At 41.1% G+C, this 27077-nt stretch overlaps 1 protein-coding gene across 3 annotated transcripts; it reads right to left on the minus strand.

Annotated features, from left to right (window-relative positions):
* Positions 1–14818: 14818 nt before the first annotated feature.
* LOC105750182 (immunoglobulin superfamily member 1) lies at positions 14819–25838 on the minus strand. 3 transcript variants are annotated; one of them, XM_012547172.3, is made up of 15 exons: positions 25716–25838; positions 25201–25294; positions 22672–22768; positions 21734–21806; positions 21479–21514; positions 20984–21262; positions 18932–19231; positions 18313–18612; positions 17513–17806; positions 16841–17110; positions 16351–16449; positions 16227–16254; positions 15986–16062; positions 15826–15863; positions 14819–15459 (listed from the first exon to the last, which is right to left on the minus strand). In XM_012547172.3, the coding sequence occupies exons 4-15, from the start codon at positions 21765–21767 to the stop codon at positions 15337–15339; spliced, it is 1878 nt and encodes a 625-aa protein (XP_012402626.1). In that variant the 5' UTR covers positions 21768–21806; positions 22672–22768; positions 25201–25294; positions 25716–25838; the 3' UTR covers positions 14819–15336. The 3 variants fall into 3 exon arrangements, with proteins under 3 accessions (XP_012402626.1, XP_012402625.1, XP_023357064.1); XM_012547171.3 differs by having other exon boundaries at positions 16227–16257; XM_023501296.2 differs by lacking the exon at positions 21479–21514 and having other exon boundaries at positions 16227–16257.
* Positions 25839–27077: the final 1239 nt, after the last annotated feature.

Raw genomic sequence — 27077 nt, forward strand, 5'->3', positions numbered from 1 at the left:
GTCCAGGTGAGGCTGAGAGAAAAGGCTTGGGGAGCTGATCTGGAAGCACAAAGAGAGAGCAGAGATGCTCAAGCCCCACCCCCATAGTTGTGACGAGGGAGTATGGGAGGGAAGCAAGATTGTAGAGGCCTCTGAAGAATTCCCTGACCATCAGCTCCAGCTTCCATTGACTCTGACCATTCCTTGCTCTATTTCCCTGAATGGGGATAGATGGTAAACCTCAGGTGTTCTTTGGGGCTACCTGGCTAATGACTGGCAGGTTGTTTCTCCTTCCATTCTTGTCCCCTGAGAGGTGCAATACTGAGCAGGACCTTTTTTCCTCTTTTGGTTTCTGCACTCTGACACCCAATAGATGAAGCATCTTCTATTCATGATGATAAACGAGCCTGAAAATGTTTTCCTCACAGATTTTCTGTGTTGCCTTTCAATCATACCTCCCATCCCTCTATTTTATGCCTTGAGAACACGAATACACCCCCACCTGTCAACTGGATCTCTAGGACCTCACTGGGCTCAGACACCTGGAACGGAGCCATTCTTTCATAGTAGATACAGGTGTAATTGCCAGCATCCTGGGCCCCCACAGAGAGGAGGGGAAAGACAGCAGACGTCCCAGCTGGGCTCTGGCTCTGTAGGGGTTGAGGGTTGCCCACCTTCAGCAGAGTGAATGTCGCTCTCCAGAGTGCTGACCGAGGGGGCCGCCTGCACTGGAGAGTCACATGGTTCCCAGGCTCCACCACCAGGCCTGGGAGGGCTGAGAGGGAAGGCTTGGGCAGAGATCCTGTGAGGTGAAGAAGGGGAGACTGGGAGTTAGGACACCTGGCTCAAGTCCCTGTTCTGCCTCTCAGTTCCTGTGTGATGATTGCTCATTCATTGGGCCCATGTGGGACTCAGTTATCTCTTCTGTAAAGTAGGGATTAGAAATAGAAGATCTTTTTTATCTTTCTAGCCACACTTAGCTAGGAATCTAAGGAGACTGCCACACTGGAGGGAACTCACTCAGGCTAAGGTCAGGCATCTGATGACTAACAGGAGAGAAGATCACAGCCCCTCCCTTCTCGTTGGGGACATCATGGACAGGTCCAGGGATCAGCCTAAATCTATAGTTCAAATCAGGGTGTAGGAGAGAGAAGGCTTAGGCTTGTCTCCAGGCTCTGTGCCTCACTTGTCAGGTGACCCTAGACAGTCCTTTTGTCTCTCAGGGTCTCATCTGATCCTTGGTAATGGGAGGGTTTGGTCCCTCTCGTCTCTGGGTCTCTCTGTCTCTTCTAACTCTTTACTCAGGTTGCATCATCATCTTTTACAAGATCCCAGATCATAACAGAAATAGCTCATGTCTTACAAGATCCCTGAGTCAGGACTGGCCCCAGAACAGATCAGGCTGTGTAAGCCCCCTACCCTTGGCTCTGTGAGGCTCCTGTCTGAGCAGAGGTCAGAGGGTCACATTCAGCATTATTCTGGGGACTCCACACCCCTCACCTGTCACCATCAGCTCCAGAGCCTCACTGGACTCTGGTTGTCTTCCAGAGGCTGTCTTATCCTTGTAAGTACATTTGTAGCTCCCAGTGTCCTCAGGTCTCACAGATGGGAGGGAGAAACCAGTCCAGAGAGTTTCTGAGTCCTGGCTCTGTAAGGGCTCCTGGGATCCAATCTTCCATAGAGTGAAAGTCACCTCTTTAGGAGAAGCCAGCCTGGGCCTCGAACACCAGAGAGTGATGTTGGTCCCTGGGGCCACCACAAAGCCAGGCTGGGCCCACAGAGTGGGTCTGGGTAGTTGTCCTGAGGAGAAAGAGGTGTCTGAGATCAATGTCAGATGTCATTTCTAGATCCCCCCTGCTAACCCCCCGAGAGGGCCAGCAGAAATCTTGTTTTTGTTCTCATTTTCTCCCTTAAGGTATATCTGAGTGGAGAACGCCCCCATTATCCTGGGGTCCATATCCTGGGTATCATGAGGTTACAGAGAACAGTAGAAGATACAAAGGTTTCTTCCTTCCTCCCTCCCCAAATTATCCCTTCACAATTCCCTGGATTTTATGTTGTTCCCATAGATTTGTGGGTACTTAGGGATTCCCATGACTAGTCACCAAGCACAGTCAGCTCCATGGTTGAGCTAAGATGGGATGCTCTGTGTGGTGGTGTCTTCTGGTAGTAAATACAGCTGTAGCTCCCAGTGTCCTTGGCCCTCACAGATGGAAGTGAAAATTCAGTCCTGGGCCCTGCAGGGATCTGTAGCAGTAAGGGCTCCAGGCTCTTTGCATCCAGCAGGGCAAAGCCATAGTCCTTAATGGGGGACTGTTGGGGCATTTGGCACCAGATGGTCACTGTTTCCCCTGGAGATATTAAAGAGTCAGCAGAGGCTTCAATGTTGGGTTTAGCGAAGACTCCTGAGAAAAGATGAAGGAAGAAAGTTAATGGTCTGATCTTCCCAATCCCATCCAATCATTCCCGAAACAGAGCCAAGAAGGGGGAGGGTGGGCTGAGGTTGCCTGGCCAGGCCCATTTGCACAGTCCTGCAGACCTCTTGATGACTGGACTCTTGGCTCACCTTGAGAAAGATGTTCTGGGCCCAGGAAGGCCATAAGTGATGGAGGAGAAGTATGACCTCTCACAACTTCCCCTCTTCTTACCCCCTTCAAGGGGCCCAGATCTGGTCCTATAGCCTAGACCTACTGGAACAAGGAGGACCCTAATGCAAATCACTGGAAATTTAGAACTTTCTCTAAGGTTTTGAGGTTTGCAAAACTGTATTTTCTCTTCCCAATAACTCATGACTGCAGATTTGACAGATCTTCAGATTCCCAGGTCAAGTAATCTGCTAGAGGAGGATGGGTACTTCTAGTCTCTGTGGTGAGGAATTATGTTTTCTCTGCTTTTCTTGTCCTTGTTCATCCTCTGTCAGTTATTCCCTGCTCAGGGAAGAGGGAATCTCAAAGATTTGGGAAGATTTAACCCTTGCTCTCCTGAAGGGATCACAGGAGGTTTAGCTCAACCAACCCACTAGACCATCCAGTCCTGTCTTTTCAAAGGCCCTCAACCTGATTCCTGTTTCACTAGTCTACTTCTAACACAGGGCAGATGGATACTAGCTCAGGGTAGTGAGAAGAGAAGGTCCCCCAAATGAGTAGGTACATGAGAATGTTGAAGGCAGCACGTGGGAGGGCCAGTAGCTAGGACCTTGCTGCTTCATGTCAGCAGGGACAGCATTCTGGGGCAGCCAGGGTCTGAGCAGGGCTTTAAGCATGTGTAGGAAAGCAATGGATGAAGTTGAAGGACATGAAGGGCAGGGGTAACTGTGTGAGCAAAAGCAGAGTGGTTGGACATAATGAGGGGTGATGGAAGAATTTGTCCAGGCTGATGAGAATGTAGGGAGAACAGAAGGGAACAATGGGAGACACAACTGGGCAGGTGGGATGTGCCGGTGTGGGCATAGAGAAAAAGGAAAAGTTCATCTAGGTAAAATGTCCTCTGTAAAAGCTATGTGCCCCTTCTTCCAAAGGCTGCTGTATATCTTTGAGAGATAGCCTGAGCTGTGGGAGCAGGTGGGAGAAGATCTTTGGGTTTCTAATCCTATGCCTGATACTCAAAAACCTTCTGACCTGCTCAAGTCACTTCCTCTGAAGGCCTCAGTTTCCCTATCTGTAAAAGAAACATCATTATATACTTGTTCTCCTATTTGCAGAATTATTGAAGGGTAAGATTTCAAGACCTTATTTATAATCTTAAATTGTGAGTGGGTGAGGCAGGTGGTCTCAGAGTCTAGGGAGGTATGGTTGGTGAGGGGGGGGGCAGGCAGTAAAGCCTGAAGGTTTTCCCTGCTACTCATTGACTCTCGACACATGAATCTGGGGCTCCGCTCCCAGGCCTGCCCTCCTTCCCCCCAAGGATGGTATTATCCCAGCACCCCCTCACCTGTCACCACCAAGGGCAGGGGGTCACTGAGCTCTGACCACAAGGGTCCCTGCCCGGAGCGGCACCTGTAGCTTCTGGCATGTCTCCAGTCATCTACTTTCCTGAGCACAAAGTCTGCCTGTGACCATGAGTCATTTCTCTCCTCTCTGAGCTCTCCATCCTTCCAGAGCTGGAACCTGTCACTCCCCAGTCGGCCCTGGCACCCGAGGGTCACATTTGCTCCTTTGGTGACCACGGGACTTGGGAGAGCCCAGAAGGTAGGTCTTGGTAGGGTTTCTGAAGAGGAAAAAATGTGATTTCCATAAATGTGTCTCAACTCAGCGTTTCCTTCTCCATATTTTGAAGTCCCTCCTTCCTTCACTCTATCTATTCCTCACAATGTTGTCCATTACCCTTCCCACTTCTCCTGGGGGTGGATTCCTGGGTTAATTTGGGAAAAGGAACAAAAAGTAGATAGTGTGATGTTGGGCGCAGGACTCACCCATTTGTGCCACAACCTCCAAGTGCAGACACAGTCCTGTAAGAGAAGGCTAGGTGATAGATGGCTCCCCTGTAGCTCAAGCTGACTTTAGCCTCAGTTCTTGCAACAGCCACTGAACCTCTAATTCCACTTTGATCAGAATATGAAGGGGGATCCCTGTGAGCAGAGACTGGAGTCCTGCTCTGGTCCCAATGATTCTGTCTCCTCTTTAGGTTTTCTCCCTGTCCTTCAGATTCAACCAGCCAAGGAGCTTGTCACAATGTCCGTCCCTCCCCAGACTTAATCTTGGAGAATTAAACTTGCAGACTCACCAATGGAGAGCAGCAAAGTAAGTGTGGAGTCCATGGTGAATCTTCAGCTCTGTCCCAGCCTCAGCTGGGCATAAGGGCAAGACTGAAGGCTACCCAGGATGTGGTGGCCAGCCCTGCTGCCTTACACCCTTAAACTCAGGCCCCACAATTTCCTCTTTTATGTTTGATGAAAGGGACCAGGTTCCTTCAAGGTTTCTTTTTTTTATAGCTTTTTATTTACAAGATATATGCATGGGTAATTTTTCACCATTGACCCTTGCAAAACCTTCTCTTCCAACTTTCCCCCTCTTTCCCCCAGCTCCCTTCCCCAGATGGCAGGCAGACCAATGCATATTAAATACATTAAAGTATATGTTAAATACAATATATGTATCTATATCCATACAGTTATTTTGCTGTACAAGAAGAATCAGACTTTGAAATAACATAAAATTAACCTGAGAAGGAAATAAAAAATGCAAGAGGATAAAAACAGAAGGATTGGAAATGCTATGTAGTGGTTCACACTCATTTCACAGAGTTCTTTCAGTAGTTGTAGCTCGGTCTGTTCATTATTGAACAAATGGAACTGATTTTGTTCATCTCATTGTTGAAGAGGGCCATGTCCATTAGAATTGATCATCATATAGTATTGTTGAAGTATATAATGATCTCCTGGTCCTGCTCATTTCACTTAGCATCAGTTCATGTAAATCTCTCCAGGCCTCTCTGTATTCATTTCTTACAGAATAATAATATTCCATAATATTCATATACCACAATTTACCCAACTATTCTCCAATTGATGAGTATCCATTCAATTTCCAGTTTCTAGCCACTACAAAAAGGGCTGCCACAAACAGTTTGCATATACAAGCCCCTTTCTCTTCTTTAAGATCTCTTTGGGATATAAGCCTAGTAGTAACACTGCTGGATCAAAGGGTATATATCAAAAGTTTGATAACTTTTTGAGCATAGTTCCAAATTACTCTCCAGAATGGCTGGATGTATTCACAATTCTACCAAAAATGCATCAGTATCCCAGTTTTCCCACATCCCCTCCAACATTCAGCATTATCTTTTCCTGTCATCCTAGCAAAACTGAGAGGTGTGTAGTGATATCTCAAGAGTTGTCTTAATTTGCATTTCTCAGATTAATCATTACTTAGAGCATGTTTTCATATGGCTAGAAATAGTTTCAATTTTTTCATCTGAAAATTGTCTGTTCATATCCTTTAACCATTTATCAGTTGGAAAATGCTTGATTTCTTATCAATTTGAGTTAATTCCCTCTATATTTTGGAAATGAGGCCTTTATCAGAACCTTTCACTGTAAAAATGTTATCCCAGTTTATTGTTTCCCTTCTCATTTTGTCTGCATTAGTTTTGTTTGTACAAAAGCTTTTAAATTTGATATAATCAAAAATTTCTATTTTGTGATCAATAATGATCTCTATTCTTCTTTGGTCACCAATTCCTTTCTCCTCCACAGGTCTGAGATGTAAACTATCCTGTGTTCTTCTAATTTGTTTATAATCTCATTCTTTATGCCTAGGTCATAAACCCATTTTGACCTTATCTTGGTGTACGGTGTTAAGTGTGGGTCAATACCTCGTTTCTGCCATACTAATTTCCAATTTTCCCAGCAGTGGGAAACCCCTAAAAGCTGGGGTTATTGGGTTTGTCAAACACTAGATTATTAAAGTTATTGACTATTTTGTCTTGTGAACCTAATCTATTCCACTGATCAACTAGTCTATTTCTTAGTCAATACCAAATGGCTTTGCTGACCACTACTTTATAGTATAGTTTTAGATCTGGTATAGCTAAGCCGCCTTCATTTGATTTTGCCTGCATTAGTTCCCTTGAAAGTCTTGATCTTTTGTTCTTCCAGATGAATTTTGTCACTATTTTTTCTAGATCATTAAAATAGTTTTTTTGGGAGTCTGATTGATATAGCACTAAATAAATAGATTAGTTTAGGTAGTATTCTCATCTTTATTATATTCACTTGACCTATTCAAGGGCACTTAATATTTTTCCAGTTGGTAAGATCTGACTTTATTTCTATGGAAAGTGTTTTATAGTTTTGCTCATATAGTTCCTGACTTTCCCTCGGCAGATAGATTCCCAAATATTTTATCCTCTATTTTTTTCATAATTATAACTTTTTATTGACAGAACCCATGCCTGGGTAATTTTTTACAACATTATCCCTTGCACTCACTTCTGTTCCAACTTTTCGCCTCCCTCTCTCCCCACCCTCCCCTAGATGGCAAGCAGTCCTATACATATTAAATATGTCACAGATATCCTAAATACAATATATGTGTGCACAACCAAACAGTTCTCTTGTTGCACAGGAAGAATTGGTTTCAGAAGATAAAAATAACCTGGGGAAAAAAACAAAGATGCAAACAGTTTACATTCATTTCCCAGTGTTCTTTCTTTGGGTGTAGCTGCTTCTGTCCATCATTGATTCATTGAAACTGAGTTAGATCTCTTTGTCGAAGAAATCCACTACCATCAGAATACATCCTCATAGAGTATCGTTGTTGAAGTATATAATGATCTCCTGGTTCTGCTCATTACACTCAGCATCAGTTCATGTAAGTCTCTCCAAGCCTCTCTGTAATCATCCTGCTGGTCATTTCTTATAGAACAATAATATTCCATAACATTCATATACCACAGTTTACCCAACCATTCTCAGTTTGATGGGCATCCATTCATTTTCCAGTTTCTAGCCATTATAAACAGGGATGCCACAAACATTTTGGCACATACAAGTCCCTTTCCCTTCTTTGGTATCTCTTTGGGGTATAAGCCCAGTGGTAACACTGCTGGATCAAAGGGTATGCATAGTTTGATAACTTTTTGAGCATAGTTCCAAATTGCTCTCCAGAATGGCTGGATGTGTTCACAATTCCACCAACAATGTATCGGGTGTCCCTGTTTTCCCACATCCCCTCCAACATTCCGCATTATCTTTCCTGTCGTTCCAGCCAATCTGACAGGTGTATAGTGATATCTCAGAGTTATCTTAATTTGCATTTCTCTGATTAATAATGCCTTGGAGCATCTTTTCATATGGTTAGAAATAGTTTGAATTTCTTCATCTGAGAATTGTCTGTTCATATCCTTTGACCATTTATCAATTGGAGAATGGGTTGATTTCTTATAAATTAGCATCAATTTTCTATTTATTTTGGAAATGAGCCTTTTATCAAAACCTTTGACTGTAAAAATGTTTTCCCAGTTTATTGCTTCCCTTCTAATCTTGTCTGCATTAGTTTTGTTTGTTCAGAAACTTTTCAATTTGATATAATCAAAATTTTCTATTTTGTAATCAATAATGAAATCTAATTCTTCTTTGGTAATAATTTCCTTCCTCTTCCACAGGTCTGAGAGGTAAACTATCCTATGCTCTTCCACTTTATTTATAATCTCATTCTTTATGCCTAGATCATTAACCCATTTTGACCTTAATTTGGTGTATGGTGTTAAGTGTGGGTCAATGCCTTGTTTCTCAGCAGTTACTTTAAATGGAATTTATTTCTAACTCTGTTGGATTTTGTTAATGCTATATAAGAATACTGATGATTTATGTGGGCTTATTTTGTATCCTGCAACTTTGAAAAAGTTGTGGATTATTTCTAATAATTTCTTAGTAGAATCTCTGGGGATTCTCTAAGTATACCATCATATCATCTGCAAAGAGCGATAATTTGGTTTCCTCATTACCTACTCTAATTCCTTTAATCTCTTCCTCAACTTGTATTGCCAAAGCTAGCATTTCTAATACAATATTGAATAGTTATGGTGATAGTGGGTAACCTTGTTTCACGCCTGATGTTACTGGTAATGGTTCCAGTTTATCCCCATTACATATGATGCTTACTGATGGTTTTAAATAGATGCTACTGGCTACTTTAAGGAAAAGTCAATTTATTCCTATACTCTCAAGTGTTTTTAATAGGAATAGATGTTGGATTTTATCAAATGCCTTTTCTGCATCGCTTGAGATGATCTTTTTTTTTTTGTTATTTTGGTTATTGATATAGTCAATTATGCTAATAGTTTTCCTAATATTGAACCAACCCTGCATTCCTGGTATAAATCCTCTTTGGTCATGGTGTATTATCCTGGGATGGTTTTCTGTAATCTTTTTGATAATATTTAAGATTTTTAGCATCAATATTCATTAGGGAGAATGGTTTATAATTTTCTTTCTCTGTTTTAGTTCTATCTAGTTTAGGTGTCAGTACCATGTCTGTGTCATAAAAGGAATTTGCTAGGAGTCCGTCATTCCCTATTTTTTTCAAATAGTTTATATAACATTGGAATTCATTGTTCTTTAAATGTGTGGTAGAATTCACATGTAAATCCATCTGGTCCTGGGGATTTTTTCTTAGGGAGTTAATTAATAGCTTGTTCTATTTTTTTACCTGAAATGGGACTATTCAAGCAATTTGCTTCCTCCTCTGTTAATCTGGGAAGCCTATATTTTTGAAGGTAGTCATCCATTTCACATAGGTTATCAAATTTATTGGCATAAAGTTGGGCAAAGTAACTCCTAATTATTGCTCTAATTTCCTAATAATTGCTCCTAATTCCTTCATTGGTGGAAAGTTCTCCCTTTTCATTTTTAAGAATAATGATTTGATTTTTCTTTTTCCTTTTTCTAATTAGATTTACCAAACGTTCATCTATTTTGTTGGTTTTTTCATAAAACCAACGCAGTTTTATTTACTAATTCAATAATTTTTTCTTTACTTTCAATTTTTTTCAATTTCTCCTTTTTATTTTAGAATGTCAAGTTTAGCATTTAATTGGGGTTTTTTTAATTTGCTCTTTTTCTAGCTTTTTAAGTTGCAAGCCCAATTCATTGATCTTCTCTTTCTCCATTTTATTCAAGTAAACCTCTAAAGATATAAAATTTCCCCTTATTACTGCTTTGGTATGTTGTATCATTGTTGTCATTTTCTTGGGTGAAATTATTAATTGTGTCTATGATTTGCTATTTCACCCATTCATTCTTTAGGATGATATTATTTAGTTTCCAATTACTTTTTGGTCTATTTACACCTAGCTTTTTGTTGAATGTATTTTTTATTGCATCGTGATCTGAAAAGAATGCACTTACTATTCCTGCCTTTCTGCATTTAATTTTGGGGTCTTTATGTGTTAATATATGGTCAATTTTTGTATAGGTTTCATGAACTGCTGAGAAGAAAGTGTACTCCTTTCTGTCTCCATTCAGTTTTCTCAAAAGATCTATCATACTTAACTTTTCTAATAGTCTATTTACCTTTTTAATTTCTTTCTTATTTGTTTGGTGGTTTGATTTATCTAATTCTGAGAGTGCAAGGTTGAGATCTCCCATTATTATAGTTTTTCTGTTTATTTCTTCTTGCAACTCTCTTAACTTCTCCTTTAGGAAGTTAGATGCTATACCACTTGGTGCATATATGTTTAGTATTGATATTGCTTCATTGTCTATGCTACCCTTTAGCAAGATATAGTTTCCTGAGTGAATACATTAGAAAACTGGCTCTTCACTGTCTAAGTGCAACCTTACTGACTTATTAATGCAGGTAAGGAAGGGGGTACTGAGGAGCTAGTTCAGAGTTCGTTTGACATTTTTAAACCTTTTGATTTTAGATGCCCTAAGTCATGGAAACAGCTGAAGCTACTTTATCTTTGTCTCATAAATTCTGTTTTGAAGAAAGGATTAGAGAAAAATATCTGGTCCTTCATTTTGTTAATCATGGTATCCACATTTGCATTTTTATTGACTCTGCTCTGTTCTTGTAGTGACTAAATTTATGGTTATTATAGCTTTTGTTTAGGTCATTTAGGAAAAGTTTCATGTTTAAGACTTTATGGTACCAACAGAATTTTTTATGTTAGCAAAGAATTGGAAAAGAAGTGAGCATCTATCATTTAGGGCACAGCTAAACAAATCATGATACATAAAAATAATAAAATTTTACTGTGATATAAAGGAAAGATGAAAATGAAGAATACAGATCATCATGACAAGATTTATTAGTTTAATTGAAAATAAAGTAATCAAAACCAAGAGAACAATATATAAACTGAGCAAAACTATAGAAGTGGAAAGAATAACTATAAAACTTTTAAAGGTGAATAAAGGATGAGACATCCCGACCCTCATTTCTTTGAAGAGGGTCCTTGCGGCTGCAGTACATTGCACACATTTTCAGATATTTTAATGTAATGATTAGTTTTGTTATTTAAAATTTTTTGTTATGTAACATGGCTCTCTGGAAGGGCAAACAGGAGAGATATTGAGAGAAACAATGTTGCATAGGAACATAGAATATAAGCTGTTTAAACTAAGGTAAGTTGGATGTGGTCACATAGGAGATGAAAAAATCAAACAAATATCTTGGGTCTTAGTGAACTTAAGTGGATGAGAATGGATGATTTTAATTTGGGGGTTATTGCATCTACTACTGTGAGCAAGAATTCATTAGAAGAAATGAAGTAGCCTTACTAGTCAATAAAATAAGAAAATCAGTACTAGGGTACAATCTCAAAAATGATCAAATGATATCTGTTCAAATCCAAGACAAATTATTCAACATCATAGTCATACAGTTCTATGCTCCAACCACTAATGTTAAAGAAGCCAAAGTTGATCAGTTCTCCAATATCTTCTAGAAATAACCCCTCCCCAAAAGATCCACATTTATCACAGGGAATTGGAAAACTAAAGTAGGAAATCAAATGGAGGAATATAAACTAGGAAATCAAACAGGGAAGTTTGGCTTGGAGTACAATATAAAACAGGGCTGAACATATATGCATCAAGTGTTATCAATATTAAACATATATGTACAAAGCTCTCAGAGAAGTTGAGTGAGTTATAGGAAAAAAATAAACAGCAAAACTATACTAATGAAGGATCTCAACCTCTTTCTTTCAGAACTAGATAAATGTAACTAAAAATAAACAAAAAATAAGTTAAAGAAATAAATGGAATCTTAGGAAAGTTAGGTATGATAGAATTCTGAAGAAAATTGAATGGGGATAGAAAGGAATACTCATTTTTCTCAGTGGTACTTAGAACCTACTCAAAAATTTACCATATATTAGGACATAAACACCTTACAACCAACTGCAGAAAGGCCGAAATAATAAATGAATTCTTTTGAAATCATGATGCATCAAAAATTATGGCTAGTAAAGGGCCATGAAAAAATAGACCAAAATTAATTGAAACATAAATAATATAATCTTAAGAACTGTTGGGTCAAACAAAAAATATTAGAAACAATCAATAATTGCATCCAAGAAAATAGAGTAATGGGACAACATATCAAAGTTTGTTGAATAGTCAAAGCAGTAAGGTAAATTTTCTATCTTTAAATTCTTACTTGAATAAAACAGAGAAAAAAGATAAATAAATTGGGCATACAACTAAAAAAGGTAAAAAAAAACAACAAACAAAAGCAAAAAAAAAATAAAATAAATAGAAGAAATTTCTCATTGTAATACCTCATTGGAAAAACAACTGACCTGGAAAATAGATCCAGGAGAGACAATTTAAGGATTATTGGACTTCTTGAAAACCATGATGAAAAAAAGAGCCTAGACATCATCAAGGAAATCTGCCATGATGTCGTAGAACCACAAGGTAGAATAGTCATTGAAAGAATTCACTGATCATCTCCTGAGAGCTCAAAATTAAAACTCCAAGAAATATCATAGCTAAATTTCAAAACTATTGGACTATTGGACCAAGGAAAAATTATTGCAGGAAGGCAGAAAGAAACAATTCAAATACCGAGGTGCCACAATCATGATTACCTAGCACCTAGCAGCTTCTACCTTAAAGAATCAAAGGGCCTAAAGGCAAAGGAACTTGAATTGTAGCCAAGAATCAATTATCCAACTAAATTGAACAATATCTTTCAGGGAAGAAGATGGATATTCAATGATACAGGTAAAATTGATCTCCAAATACAGAACTGGAACTGGAAATTGAGTGGATGCCCAACAGGTGGGAAATGGCTGAATAAGTTATGGAATACAAATGTAATGGGATATTATTGTTTTATAAGGAATGATCAATAGGCTTATTTTAAAAGGTCCTGATGAGACTCACATAAACGAAGTGAGTAGAACTAAGAAAACATTGTACACAGCAAGAACAAGATTATATGATGATCAATTGTGATCTTGGCTCTTTTGGCTCTTTTCAACAATGAAATAATTCAGGCCTATTCCAATAGATGTGATAGAGAGAGCCATCTGCTTCCAAAGGGAACTATTGAGACTTAATGTGGATCACAACACAGTATTTTCACCTTTTTTGTTATTCACTTGATTTTTTTCTTTCTAGTTTTCCACATTTTGATCAGTTTTTTCTTGTGTGGTATGATAAATGTGGAGATATATTTAGAAGAATTGTGCATATTTTAACAAATATTGGATTACTTTCTGTTTAGGGGAGGAAAGAAGTGGGAAAGAAAAGAGAAAAATTTGGAGCAAAAAGTTTTATAAGAGTGAATATTGAAAATTATCCTTACATGTATTCTGAAAAATAAAAAGCTATTATTATTATTAAAAAAAACTTAGAGAAAATAAACCATTTTGACCATTATAAATACTAAAATTAACTATAAAGAGCATATGAAGAAAGATGCTATATTCAGCCAAAGAAAGAATTCATAAACAGACCACATATAAAATAATTTTACACATATGCACACACAAATACAAACATATGTCTAATGGTAACCATTTCTAGGATAGAAGGCAGAGAAAAAAAGAAATTGACATAACTTCATTAGATATTTAAATGGAAAAATAAGTTGTACACAACAGACTTACCATTTCATGTGCAATCATATTTTTATTATAGTGTTTTATGAAAATATTTGTTTAATTTTATAAATTAAAAATTAAATAAAACATAAAAAAGGAAAATAAAGGAAGAACTTGAGATACTAAGGAATCACAGTCTGAGTCACAAAAGATATAGGAGCTTCTATTCTAAATAAGAGTAGATTTTTGAATAAAATATTAAAAAAATTTCTAACTCCGAAATTCAGAATAATTTTACCTTGTAAAACTAAATATATGCCTATAAAGTAAAAATGGTGAACTTTAATGAAATAGATTTTAGGAAAAAACAACAAAAACTCCAGTAACAACAGTTAAATAACAATTCAAGATTAAAGAGAAATATACAAATTCACTTAAGAAACTGGAAGGGATTTTATGGTGATGGAGTTTTAATATTCCATGCTCTTCATATTGGAAAAAAATGCCCATTGCGAGTTTTTTTTTAGGCTTCTGTTTGACATATTTTCTTGGTTATTGTGGCAAAAATTTTTGGGGGGGATGGAGAGCTGAGACACAGTTGCTAGTTCTCACTCTACCATCTTGAGCCTACCCTCACTGATGTTTAAATGAGGGGAAAGAAGTGCCTCTTCAGAAGCTTAATGCATTCAAAGAATAGAGCTAAGTAAGAAATCACAGTATGTGGATGCAGACTATTTTAATAGTTTTAAGAAGTGGAAGAGAAGAAAGGGTAGAAGGAATATGTTAATATAGACATGGGGAAGGAACGGGTAGTTATTCCTCATATATGAGAAAAATATATACAAATATATAGGAAGAAGTGAGGGATGAGAACCAAATGAATCTCATTTTTATATAAACAAATGAGAATTAAACACACACATAAACAATTGCATTTAAAAACACATCAAACTTAGTAGGAAAATAAGTAGGGATTGGGGTGGAATAGGTAAGGAAGAGAATAATAGTAATGAGGTGAAATATTCATTAGTAAATCTATCTTCCTAATTCTGAAAAGAAGCCTATGGGGGGGCAATAAAAGAACAAGAACCTAAATTGTCCAGCAGAAAACTGGGGAATAGCTGTACCAAATGAAAATGAAGGAATGATATTGTATCATATAAAACTGCAAATGAGATACTTTCAGAGAATTGTGGGTAATATGAATTGGTGCAGAGTAAAGGGAACATAATCAGAAGTGTAATTTATACAAGGAAAACATTGTTTTGCTGAAGAATTCAATGACCAGCTATGTCTCCAGAAGACTTCTGTATAAAAAAAACATGTTATTTGTTACAAGTTTTTTTTTTTTCCTTTAAAAAAACAACAACAACTGGGATTTGAACTTGAGTGGCTTCTTGTTTTCCAATCTTTTTGCATATCATTTCCTTTTCACTCTATGAGTCAGTCATTATAGCTGATTTTTTTTTTTTATATTTACAAAAAAATAGTTTCTCAGCTCCAGGGCTTTATGGTGGCTGTCCTCCATCCCTTGACTATTGTCTTTCTTCAAATCTGCTTCTTAATTTGCCTGGTTTTCTTTAAAATTCAGTTCTAATACCATCCAGTGCAGAAACTACTTCCTGGTCTCCACAACTACTAATGATAGGAATTATTACCATCAATTTACCCTCTCTATCTATCTTTTGTTTCTCATCATCATAGACAGATACTCTTCATACACAACTCTAGTGGCTATCCCCAATATGCATCATGGCTTTTCAACGATGGGAATCAGGAAGATGTATGAGTGGACACATGAGATGGGGAGAGAAAAAGAAAAGGGAGAGAATTTTCTTTTGAAAGGCACCCAAACTCTCAGTCTAAGGACAGGGTAGCATAGAGGGTGGCTTCTGTGGATGTCTCCTTGGGGTTTGTTTGCTTTTCATTCATGGTTTTTATGTTTAGATGAGCATAAGTCACATCTTTATCTATAGGCACCTAAAAGAAGGATGAGGATAAGGAAAGTGAGTGATATTGAAATAGAAGTTCTTAATTTTTTTGTATATCATGAAGGTTTTGAAGACTATTTGGTAAAACCTATGAATACTTTTTCAATCTCATGCCTTTAATTACATTAAAGAAACTACACAAGATTATAAAGAAAAGGAATAATATTTGAAGTGCTGTTGTTGAAAAATTTTAAAAATAAATGCCAAAAGTTCAGGGATACTCAATTCATAATCCATGAATTGGGGGAGGAGAAGAATTAATAGATAAATGATTAAGAAGCCAGGGCTTGTGGGAAAGGTTGGGGTCTGGGGCAAGATAGGTTATTCCTCCAGGTGAAGGACAGGGCCAACTCACCGAAGATTCCTTTGGTCTCTCTTTGGCCACTTCTGTATCTGAGGTAAAGGAAAGGTTCCATCATTCCCTAATCTCCCAGGACCAGTCCTTCCTCTCAAATAGTTCAGATAGTTCAGAACATGGTACCCTTTCCTGATCCCTTCCCAATCATATAACTTACACAGTGTCTCCTCTCTGGGGTCCTCAAGATGATGGGACAGACAGACATCCTTAGAAAGACAAGAACAGCAGAAGAACCTGTAGGGAGAGAAAGAGGAAATAGGAAAAGAGGACATAATTCACCCTGGAAATTTCCTTGACCATCTTCTCCATATCAAGCACTCTAGCCAGTGCCAAAGGGCCAGAGATACATAAGAAGAAAGAAACAAGGAACTATCATAGTAGGAGCTGAGTCTTCTTACCTCCTAAAGTTATCTCCAGGGAAACCCGCTGCTGAGAGAAACACAGGAAAGAAAATAATATCAGAGAAGTTCCCTAAGGAAGCAATGGAGTCCTAGAAGTCTCACTCTCTGTCCCCCTACTCACCTCGAGGGATGTACTGATGACAGAAGCAAACCAACAGGAGAAGGCAGAGGAGAAGGAAAGTGACACAACTGAGGGTGATGAGGAGGGTGTTACTGGACACTGAAGTGGGGGTGGAAGGAGAGAAGAGTCATCATCAATCATCATACTGAGGGGGCTCTCACTTTTATCTGTACATGTCCCTAAACTTTCTCTTCATATCACCGATCACCAGCAACATCCTATAGCCTCGCACAAATCCTGCCCAGAGGAGCAGACTTAGGATGAGAAACCCCAAACTGTGGAGGGGGACATGTCCGCCATAACCCTCATGGGGAAGTATGGAGGGAAGCCTCTTGTCCCAGCTCCCACTCTGGGTACTCAGATCTCAGAATCCGTTGGCTCTTATCCTCTGTGTTGTGCTTAGAATCAAGTCCTTGGTTTTATTTCCTTGGAGAGGCTGAGGGCTGGAGTGATCATTGGCACCCCCTGGGTTTCGTGGGCTACTTCTCACCTCTCACTATAAGCTGCAGGGGGTCACTGTGTTGTGTCCAGAGACTTCCATTGGTGCCGAGCTGGTAGCTGCAGCTGTAACAGCCAGAGTGCTTCGAAGTCACACGGGTCAAAAAGAAGTTGGCCTCATCTTGAATGATATCCATGCTACCCTCCTTGTGCAGAGCAAACGTGGTAGTCCATGGAGGCCCCTGACACAGGAGGGTCACATTGGTTCCTGAGGCTATCTCAGAGGCAGGCCAGGCTGAGAGGGAAGGCTTAGGAGATGCATCTGGAAGCCCAAACAAAGCCCAGAAATCGTGAAGGACCCTTCTACAATGGAGTGAGGGAGGCAAGGCACTGATGGGCCAGAAGAACCCCCTGGGCTTTAGCTCTTACTTTCATTGGCTAGTTCTTTATTCTTTTTGCAAAGTCCCCTTCCCTTGAGAGAGATAATGGGAAAGCAGATACTTTCTGGGCTTGCTAAGAAACAGGGAGGGTGTTCTTCCTTCAGTTCTTGTCCCTTGAGTTTGGAGTAGCTCCTGAGCTAGTCCTTTCTTCTAACTGTGGCCTCCAAATATAGAGGGCATAGAGACCTTATGATGTGGAAAAAAGCCCCCAATAATATGCCTTTCCTAGGCTGTTTCTCCACACTGACTCCCAATTTTCTGCTTCATGCCCTTCATACCCTCACCTGTCACCCAGATTTCTAGGACGTCACTGGGCTCAGACATCTGGGGAAACGTCGTTTTGTAGACACAGGTATAGTTGCCAGCATCCTGGGCCCTCACAGAGAGGAGGGGGAAGACAGCAGATGTCCCAGCTGGGCTCTGGCTCTGCAGGGGTTGAGGGCTGCCCACCTTCAGCAGAGTGAATGTCGCTCTCCAGAGTGCTGACCAAGGGGGCTGCCTGCACTGGAGAGTCACATGCTTCCCAGGCTCTACCACCTGGCCTGGAAGGGCTGAGAGGGAAGGCTTGGGCAGAGATCCTGTGAGGGGAAGAATGGGAGACTGGGAGTCAGGACAGGTCAAGTCCCTGTTCTGCTGCTGAGGCTGCTTGTGACTGTGGCCCATTTCCTGGCCCTGTGGGAGCCTCAGTTATATCCTACATAAATGAGAAGGTTGAAAGAGAAGATTTCTCAGTCCTCTCCTACTTTAGAATTCCAGGAATCTAGGACTCTCATACTTGAAGAGGCTCGCCCCACATGTGTTCCCACGCATCTGATGACTCAGGAGGGAAGATTGTGGCTCCTCCCTTCTCATTTGGGCCATCTTCTCCTAAGCTCCAACTCAGATCCCCCCATCAGCTTTTTTCCCACAATTTTAGATCACAAGAGAAAGATTTCCTGTCTTTCAAGTTCCCTGTGTTCTCACAAGGCCCCAGGGCAGAGCTGCCTGTATGAACACCATGCTCTTGTCTCTGGGGGGTCCCCATCTGGGCAGAGAGCAGAGGGGTCACACTCAAAATTCTCCTGGCCCCCCCCACACTCCTTACCTGTCACCACCAGCTCCAGGCCCTCACTGAACTCTGATGGTACACCAGAGGCTTTCCTGTCCTTGTAAGTACATTTGTAGCTCCCAGCGTCCTCAGGTCTGACAGAAGGGAGGGAGAAGCCAGTCCAGAGATCTGCTGAGTTCTGGTACTGTAAGGGCTGCCAGGTTTCAGTCTTCCACAGAGTGTATGTCACCTCCTCAGAAGAAGCCAGTGGAGGCCTTGAGCACCAGAGAGTGATGTTGGTCCCTGGGACCACCACAAGGCCCGGCTGGGCCCACAGAGTGGGTCTGGGTAGGTGTCCTGAGAAGAAAGGGGTGCCTGAGGTCAATATCAGATGTCATTTCTAGAGCTCCTCCTCTAATCCCATAATGGGAGGGGCAACAGCAATCCTGCCTTTATTCTCATTCCTTGCTTGGATTTTGCTTTGAACTGGGACATCCCCTTCCCTTGTAGCTTAAAACTGAATTCTTGTAGAACAGGAGAAGATCTCAGGGTCACCTTGGCCTCCCCCCAAAATAATTTCTTCAGAATTCCCTGGGTTTTATGCCATCTCCCTAGATCTGTGGATTTTTATATTGGGAATGAAATGGGGAGTTAGGGGGTCTCCATTTCTAATCACCAGACACAGTCAGCTCCAGGGTCTGGCTTGGATGTGATCCTTTGTAGGGGGGTGTCTTCCTGTAGTAAATACAGCTGTAGCTCCCAGTGTCTTTGGCTTTCACAAATGGAAGTGAGAAATAAGGTTGGCTTTTTAAAAGGTTCTGTATCTGTAAGACCTGCAGGCTTTTTGCCTCCAAAAGGGCAAAATTGTAATCCAGAGAGGATTGCTGGGATGACATCTGACACTGGATGATCACTGTTGTCCATGGGGATACCGAGGGCTTAGGTGAGACTGAAATGGAAGGTGTGGGGAAGTCTCCTGGAAAGTGAAAAAGGAAGACAATTAGGGACCTGATCTCTCACCTTTATGGACTCAAATCATTCCCTGAAGCAGCTGAGCAGTGGGATGGTGCACTCATTGGTGGGAAGGTAGGCCTCTTTGCCCAACCCTGTGGGCCTGTTCATGGCTCAGTAACTGGGCTCTGGGGTCACCCTCAGAAGGATGTTCTGGGCTTAGGAAGGCTAAGACCACAAAGTGATGGGAGAAGAAAGACATGAACAGAGGAGGTCACCAATCTCCCCACCCACCCCCATCCTTCTCATCCCTTCCAAGAGACCTAGCTCTAGTCTTACATTCTGGGCTTGCTGGCCTAAGGTGGGGACTTAATGCAACATCACTGGAAAATTCAGATCTTTCTTTTAAGCTTTGAGGTTTGCAAAGCTCTATCTTCCTAATAACTTCCATGCCTGAGAAGCTAGACTGAAGCTGACATCCCCAATCATGGGCCCTCCCTATTTCCCCATTACTACATGATGAAGGGTCCCCATCCTGCACCCTCTGTGACCCTCAGGGGAGCCAGGGCAGAGCTGGCAGATGTGTGTGGCCCTGGGTGGGCAGGGGCTAGCACAGGACCATGGGAGCTCCCTTGGGGCAGTTCTGGGAGGAATTTGATTTTCTTTGGTTCTCCTGCCCTTACTGATCATTCACTTCTCAGCCTCTTCTGCTCAATGATGGGAGAGCCCCAAAGGTTTCGAGGAGGCGCCACCCCTGCTACCCTCAGGGGGCTCACATTATAGACATCACAGGAATTGGAACTCCAATGATCTCATTAGACAATCCAGCCCATGAGTTTTATGTCATGGATGAGGGAATCGAGGTCTTTGCTCTTTAAACCTCCAGGCTCCCAATATAAGGCTCCTTCCCCTTTCAGCAGGCTGCAGTCTAACAGACCATATGGACAGCAGCCTGGTGTGGGGGGAAGGGCTCCAGTGCTAGAGAGGGCACATGGGAGAGGCGAAGGCAGCACTCTGGGAGAGCCAAAGGCCAGGGCATTGCCACGTGGTGCCTCCTTAGGCAGTCAGGGTCTCAGATGGGTTTTAATCACATGTAGGAAAGTGATGGATGAGTGAGAAGCGCATGACAGGCAAAGGCCACAGAGACAGAGAGGTGGGGCATGATGGGAGGTGGTGGAGGCACCCATCCATGCAGATGTGAATGTAGTGAGGGCAGAAGGGAACAATGGGAGACACAAGTGGACAGGCTGGTGTCTGGTTCTTAAAAGACAAGAAAAAGAAGCTGAGTGAATTTTGTTCAGCAAAAGCAAGCCTCGAAGGGTGTGAGTGCCCCATTTCTCAAATGCTGTCTATCTTTGGAGAAAGGAGCAGCACAGCTCCCATGGCTGGCCCTCCAAATAGAGAAACATCCCTGGATTGTTGCCCAAGGTGATTGTCCTGGTCAAATCTTGGACATGATAGTAAAGGTGACTTTCTTTCAAGTCACCATATTTCTTCGCTGGGCCTCAGTTTCCCCATCTCTAAAAAGGAAATGGTGGTACATATTCTCTTTTTCTCACAGTGTTACTTAGGGAGAAATTTCAGAACCATATCTATGCCTTACAAATGTGAGCTGGGGTGCCAGGGGTTTCCAGAGTTTGGGGTGACAAGGGGAGGCAGGCAGTACAGTCCGAGGGTTTGTACCATTTGGAATTAACTATCTAGGGAGGGATCTGGACTCATTTCTTGAGACTGGTCTCCTTTCCACTAAGGACAGTTATATACCAGCAGCCCTCACCTGTCATCACCACCAGGGCCAGGGGATCACTGAGCTCTGACCACAAGGGCCCCTGCCCGGAGCGGCACCTGTAGCTTCTTGCATCTCTCCAGTCATCTACTTCCCTGAGCACAAATTCTGCCTGGTGCCAGGATGCATTTCTCTCCTCTTGCAGCTCTTCATCTTTCCAGAGCTGGAATCTGTTCCTCCCCCTTTGGCTCTGGCACCTGAGAGTCACATCGGCTCCCTTGGGGACCACAGGACTTGGTTCAGCCCACAGGGTAGGCCTGGAAATGGTGTCTGAGGAGGAAACACAGACTGGACTTCCAAGATTGCTTTGGTTGTACTTTTTCCCCCCAGCTCTGCACTCTGAGTCCCCACCCTGAGTCACTCTATCCATTCATCTCGATGTCCTGTTCCCCCTTTTCCCCCAGTCCCAGTTACTGTGGGGATGGCTCTCTTCACTATTAGGACAAAGAGATGGAGGAGGGAAATAGAGTGCTGGGGACAACTCACCCAACTGTGCCTCCACCTCCCAATGCAGACACAGTCCTGTAAAATAACCTCAGGTTACAGATGTTGATTTTATCTCCAGCTCTTGCCAAAGTTACCGAGTCTCTGGTTCTGCTTTGGTCAGTTTATGAAGGCAGAGTCCTTTGAGGGGACACTGGCTTCTGTATCCTTAGGCTTCTTTTCTGTCCTTCAGAATTAGCAAAGCTTGCACCCTGTCACGATGTCCCTCCCTCCCCAGGTCTGCCCATGGAGACTCACCAATGGAGATCAAGAAAGTGAATGTGGCATCCATAGTGGGTCTTTAGCTCTGTCCTGGGCTGCTCAGCTTCAGCTGTGCAAAGGGGAAAAGAGAGCAGGACTGGTGGATGTGGTGGGCTGTCCTGCTGCCTCATGACCTTTATATTAAGACTCTACAGCTTCCACTCTTATACTGATGAAAGGGATCATGATCCTTCAAAGCTTAATCCTGAGGGGATCAGGGTAGCTTAAGGTAAATGTGGCCTGTCAAGGACTGGGGAAACTGATGGATATCTAGTATTGAAGACATCTAAGGGGTACCAGAGTCTAAAATAGCAAGACTTCCCTATTAATGACCAGAGTACACCATGGAAGCTTTGAAAGGACCAAGATTGGACACCAAGGCCAAAGAGAACCATGAAGCCTTGCCTCAGAACTTAATCCCAGATAAACATCGTTTCCTGTTTATTGGGTGAGTCATCCCTTGCCCTTGTTTTTTGCCTGATAATAAGAAATAACATAATTATAAATATATAACTATATGCTATATAATTATAGCATTACTTAGTACTTTCATTTTTGCCAAGAATTATATTCATATTAACTCATTTCATCTTAACAACAACCTTAAGGGATAGCTGTAAATATTGTCACCCCTTTACAGGATGAGAAAACTGAGAGAGACTAAAGTTAAATGACTAGCACAGGTTCACATTGACCTTTGCAAAAATTTGAGGAGGGATTTGAATTCCTGACTTCAAGTTAGGCCATGATATGAAGCTGGCAGCTTGTATTGTGGGGATTCAGTGGTGACAAGAAATACCCAACCTCCCCGTACTTAAAGGTCCCAATTATCGCATCTTCTTTAGGTCTCCCCAAAAGCAGCATTGTTTAGTCTGGAAATGGCAAACCATAGTGTTTGCTGCTCTGTTTGCAGTTTACCCAAGCATGGTACCTACCCACAGAGTTAACTGTTGACCTTGGGTGTAGAGGACCAGGAGGTAAGAATCCATTCGAGATCTTGAATCTTACAGTGACTTGGCTCACCAAAACTCCCTTGAAATAGCAGCAAAATACTTGTTAATATTAGAATAATTATATTAAATATATTTAATTAATTAAATTAAATTTATTTTTATTATATTTATGACATAAATATAATATAATAATTATATTGTAATTTATTATAAATTAATTTAATTAAATATATTAGATATAATAAATATATTAGAATAATATTAGAATATTAGAAATCAGCAACTGAAGCAAAATGTAAAACTACTATATGATGGATCAAAGGCTTACCTTTGATCTTTTTTTTTTCTTTTTCTTTCTTTTTTTTTTAATTCCACAAGTCACATGCATTGAAGTCACATAAGTTATATAAATTTTAAAGGAGACATATACATAAAATGATAGGATACACTTTTTACATTAACTTTATATTCTGATTTTTAAGTGGCTGAATCTTGTTTTTCCCTCATCAAACAAGTCCCAGCAAAGGACTTAATGGATATCATCAACCAACAAAGGAATTCTAACCTATATAGCCCTTAACTTTGTTATTAACAACACTGGTTTCTGCTGTTAATTCTCTCACAGACTCACTGTTACCTTGGTTCCTCTGCCTTTGAATAGATATCAATTTTGTCCCTTTACCATCAAGTCATAGGATTTTGACTTCAAAGGTCATCTAGTCCTACCTCATCTTTTTTATTATTATTGTTATTATTATAGCTTTTTATTTACCAAACATATGCATGGGTAATTTTTCCACATTGACCCTTGCAAAAACTTCTGTTACAACTTTTCTCCTTCTTCCCTCCCCAGCCCCCCATGGCAGGTAATCCAATACATGTTAAATATGTTAAAATATATTTTCCCTTTGATATTAGGACAGAAAAAGCAGCTCACAATAGAGACTAAAGGCATTTGGGAGAAAGGTACTTGAGGACATTGATATGATAAGTTTACTCTGATATGTGTCTGAACTATTTACATCTAAGTAACCAAGATTAGGACTTAATCACTTACTTCTCACTAGATGTGCTTTTTAGGAAAGGTATTAGGACATCAAAGAGTGTTTTTTGTATCAAGCCTATAATCACTGCAAGTATATATATTTGTCTCTCTGATCAATAAAATTTGAAGAGCTCTTATCGAATTCTTTCGCCTGGCCCTTGCATCTCACGCCCTTCATTTCACTACAGGAGCTGGACTCCAACACTGGGAGATCTCTGTATGAGCAGAGCTGACTGCCTATATTTTCTTGCAGAAGGCCCACGAAGCAGGTAGCCTCCCATTGAATCGAGTCCCAACTCAAATTCAATCACCACTGACCTGCCCTGTGCTGGGTGCTAGGAGGGCAAAGACAAAATAGATATAGTTTTGGACTTCACAGAGCTTACAGTCCCTTGGGGTGGGAGAATATAGGTTACGATATGGCCATGGAAAATATGTATGCAGAGATTTCAGGGGAATTCACAGTTTGGATGTGAAGGACAGTTTGTTAACAATAGAACAGGGCTTTCAGGGGGCACAAAGCAGGAAGAGGGAATGGGGGGAGGGACACTGAAGAGAGAGAAGCTGAAGGAACACTGAAGAGAGAGAAGCTGGAATGGATGGATGTGATAGAGGAGAGTCTGATGACCAGGAAGACAAGTTTGGTTGGGGAATCCCATAGCTCAGAATCTTAAGGGAGGCATTGGAGAGGAGGTTGTCAGCCCTTCACTGTGACAAAGCAAGATCATTGTGTTTATGAATCCCCGTGAAAGAGGTAGCAAGGAGGGGTGAAACCCAGGCATGGCAGTAAGATAGAAGGTCTATGACTTGTTGGCCAGGTCTAAGGTAACTTCAGAGGATGCAATGGCTAAGTGCTTCTCAAGGGATTTCCATTCTCTCAGATGAGACAATACCCACAGGTATGTTTATACAGATATAAAATTCATATATATTATGCAAAAATAAAAAAAATCAATACAAAATAAATGCACACATATAGTTGGATACAAACAAGCATGAGAGGGAGTGCACTAGAGAATGGAAGGATCAGGAAAGACTCAGTCCCAAATGGCATGTGAACAGGAGTCCATGACCTGAGTTCAAAGCTAAGAGGCAGCACATTACAGCCATGGAAGAGAGTCTTGTGTAAAAGCATGGAGATCATATATGGAGATCGGTGTGGGGAAAAGGACTTCTTCATCCAGACCTTAGAGTACGGAATGGGACCTATGCATCTCAAGGAAAGAAAGATACATTGGGACCAAGTTGTGAACAGTATTAAATGCCACACACAGAGGTCTGTATCTTGTCCTAAAAGGAGTTATTGGTGTTTATTGAGAAGGGACTGACATGGTTAGTCCTGTTCTTTTGGATAACCACTTTGCCAGTTGTGTGCAAGATGGATTGGTGTGGGGGAGAGACAGGGCTAAGTGGAGTCCTGGAGCCAGGCTGCTTCTAGAGGAGTAAGACACAGTTGAGATACTCACCCCTGCCACATCAGCTCAGCTCTATACTTGGGCTCACTTTCATTGAGTTGATTATGTCCTGCTAAGTGGTTCTTGAGCCAGAATCCTGTGCACACTGAGAGAGAAGGCAGAGCTCTGGTCCTTTCTGATGTTTTTTTTTTTTCATGATCCCTCTAGCTTTTAGTGACATGGAGGGACTTCAGTACCACATAAAGCAATTCAGTCCATGGCTGCACAACTCTGACTGGGAGGAGATTTTTCCTTACCTTTAGCTGATTCTGTCACCTTCACATTCCCCCCACTTCAGTTCAAATTCCCTAACTTGGGGCTTCCCAGAATAAACCTGATCTTTAGAGCTTCCTCTGACAGCTCCTCTCCCCCTTGAAAATAATTCTCATGTCCCACCCATCCCCAGGGACTTTAATATAGCCCAACAGCCCTAATTCTTTCCATAGATCTATCTATAATGAGGATTCACATCAATCCCTTAATCCCACTCCCTGTTCTCCTGGCCCAGTCAGGCTTGTGACGCTCACCTGAATCGTCTCTGGTAGATGTGGTATCCAAGAGGTTCATACAGAAAGAACCCTTTTATGGCACTAGAGTAGAGGAGATTTTGGGTACGGGTAGAGGTTGGACTCTGGGATTTGGAGAAGTTGCAGGACAAGGCAAAATGAAAAAAATGGCCCTGATTTCTCAATTTCCTGATGACTAAGTGTGGCCTGCAGATTGGCCAAGTTGAGCACATGTCTGTGGGGACAGTTGTTCTTTTCACCACAACTGTTGTTCAGTCTTAAAGGGGGAAGATAAGGGGGAAATGATATCTGAAGAGAAACTGCAGCCATGAATAGATCCACAGGTGGATGCACTTATACTTGTTATATTAAAAGTAAAAATAGTGACTCCTTTTTGCCTTTATCCACCTCCTTCAATCTTACCAGCAGAAGTGGGTCCTGGGAAGTCACTTTTATGTACTGCTCTAGTGGCTTCAAGGACTATATCGGAGATCTGGAGGAAGATCTGAGAAGACCTTTGGAAAAAAAGATTTCAGAAGACAGAAGGCCTCCTGGGAATTAAAGAGAGTAAAGAACAGAATTCATGTATCTGTTCTCTCTGTCTCTGTCTCTGTCTCTCTCTGTTTCTCTGCCTCTCTGTCTCTCTGTCTCTGTCTCTGTCTGTCTCTCTCTCTCTCTGCATGTATCTGTGTCTCTTGTCTGTCTTTCTTTCTGTGTGTCCCTCTGTGTCTGTCTCTTTCTGTCTCTATCTCTCTATCACTTTCACTGCCTCTCTCTGTCTCTCTCATCTCTCAATCTCAGAACAAGGCATGTTCATATACATAAATGGGCAAAGCAATGTTGTTTTCTAAGGGGTTATCAGTATGTGGCTGGTCCATAGTACAGAAGGACAAGAAAGAGGAGGCTTCATCCTTCTTTTTCAAATTCCCTTTGTTTTCATTAAGCATAAATATTCTCCCAGTGAAACTCAGGAGATTGAGACTAGAGAAATACAGAATTTTTGAAACATCAGACCTCGATTTTTTTCTTTGCCTCCATTCTGGATTCAGAAGAGCTCACAGACCTCTAAGAAGTCAGATATAAACTTCCATCACCAGATATCCTTGGTAAAATGAATTTTCTATAGTTGAAAAATAAAAACCTCAGAAATATGAGAAACTAATCAACATAGGGGAAACTTCTTTCTCCAGAATGTAGGATCTGAGATGCAGAGATTTGAAAAATCTTCATTTGTCAGGTGTGTTATACTAGGAAATTCTTACGTGAAAGAGTTGGAGCACATCACTACTGAGGGCTCCTCCAGTGTTCTCATTCAACAATTCTGTGATCAGAGTTCAATGGGATCTGGTTGAGTCAGATAAGGGGGAAATTTACTGAGAGCCT

Source organism: Sarcophilus harrisii, chromosome 3 (assembly GCF_902635505.1).
Source record: "Sarcophilus harrisii chromosome 3, mSarHar1.11, whole genome shotgun sequence".
NCBI lineage: Eukaryota > Metazoa > Chordata > Mammalia > Dasyuromorphia > Dasyuridae > Sarcophilus > Sarcophilus harrisii.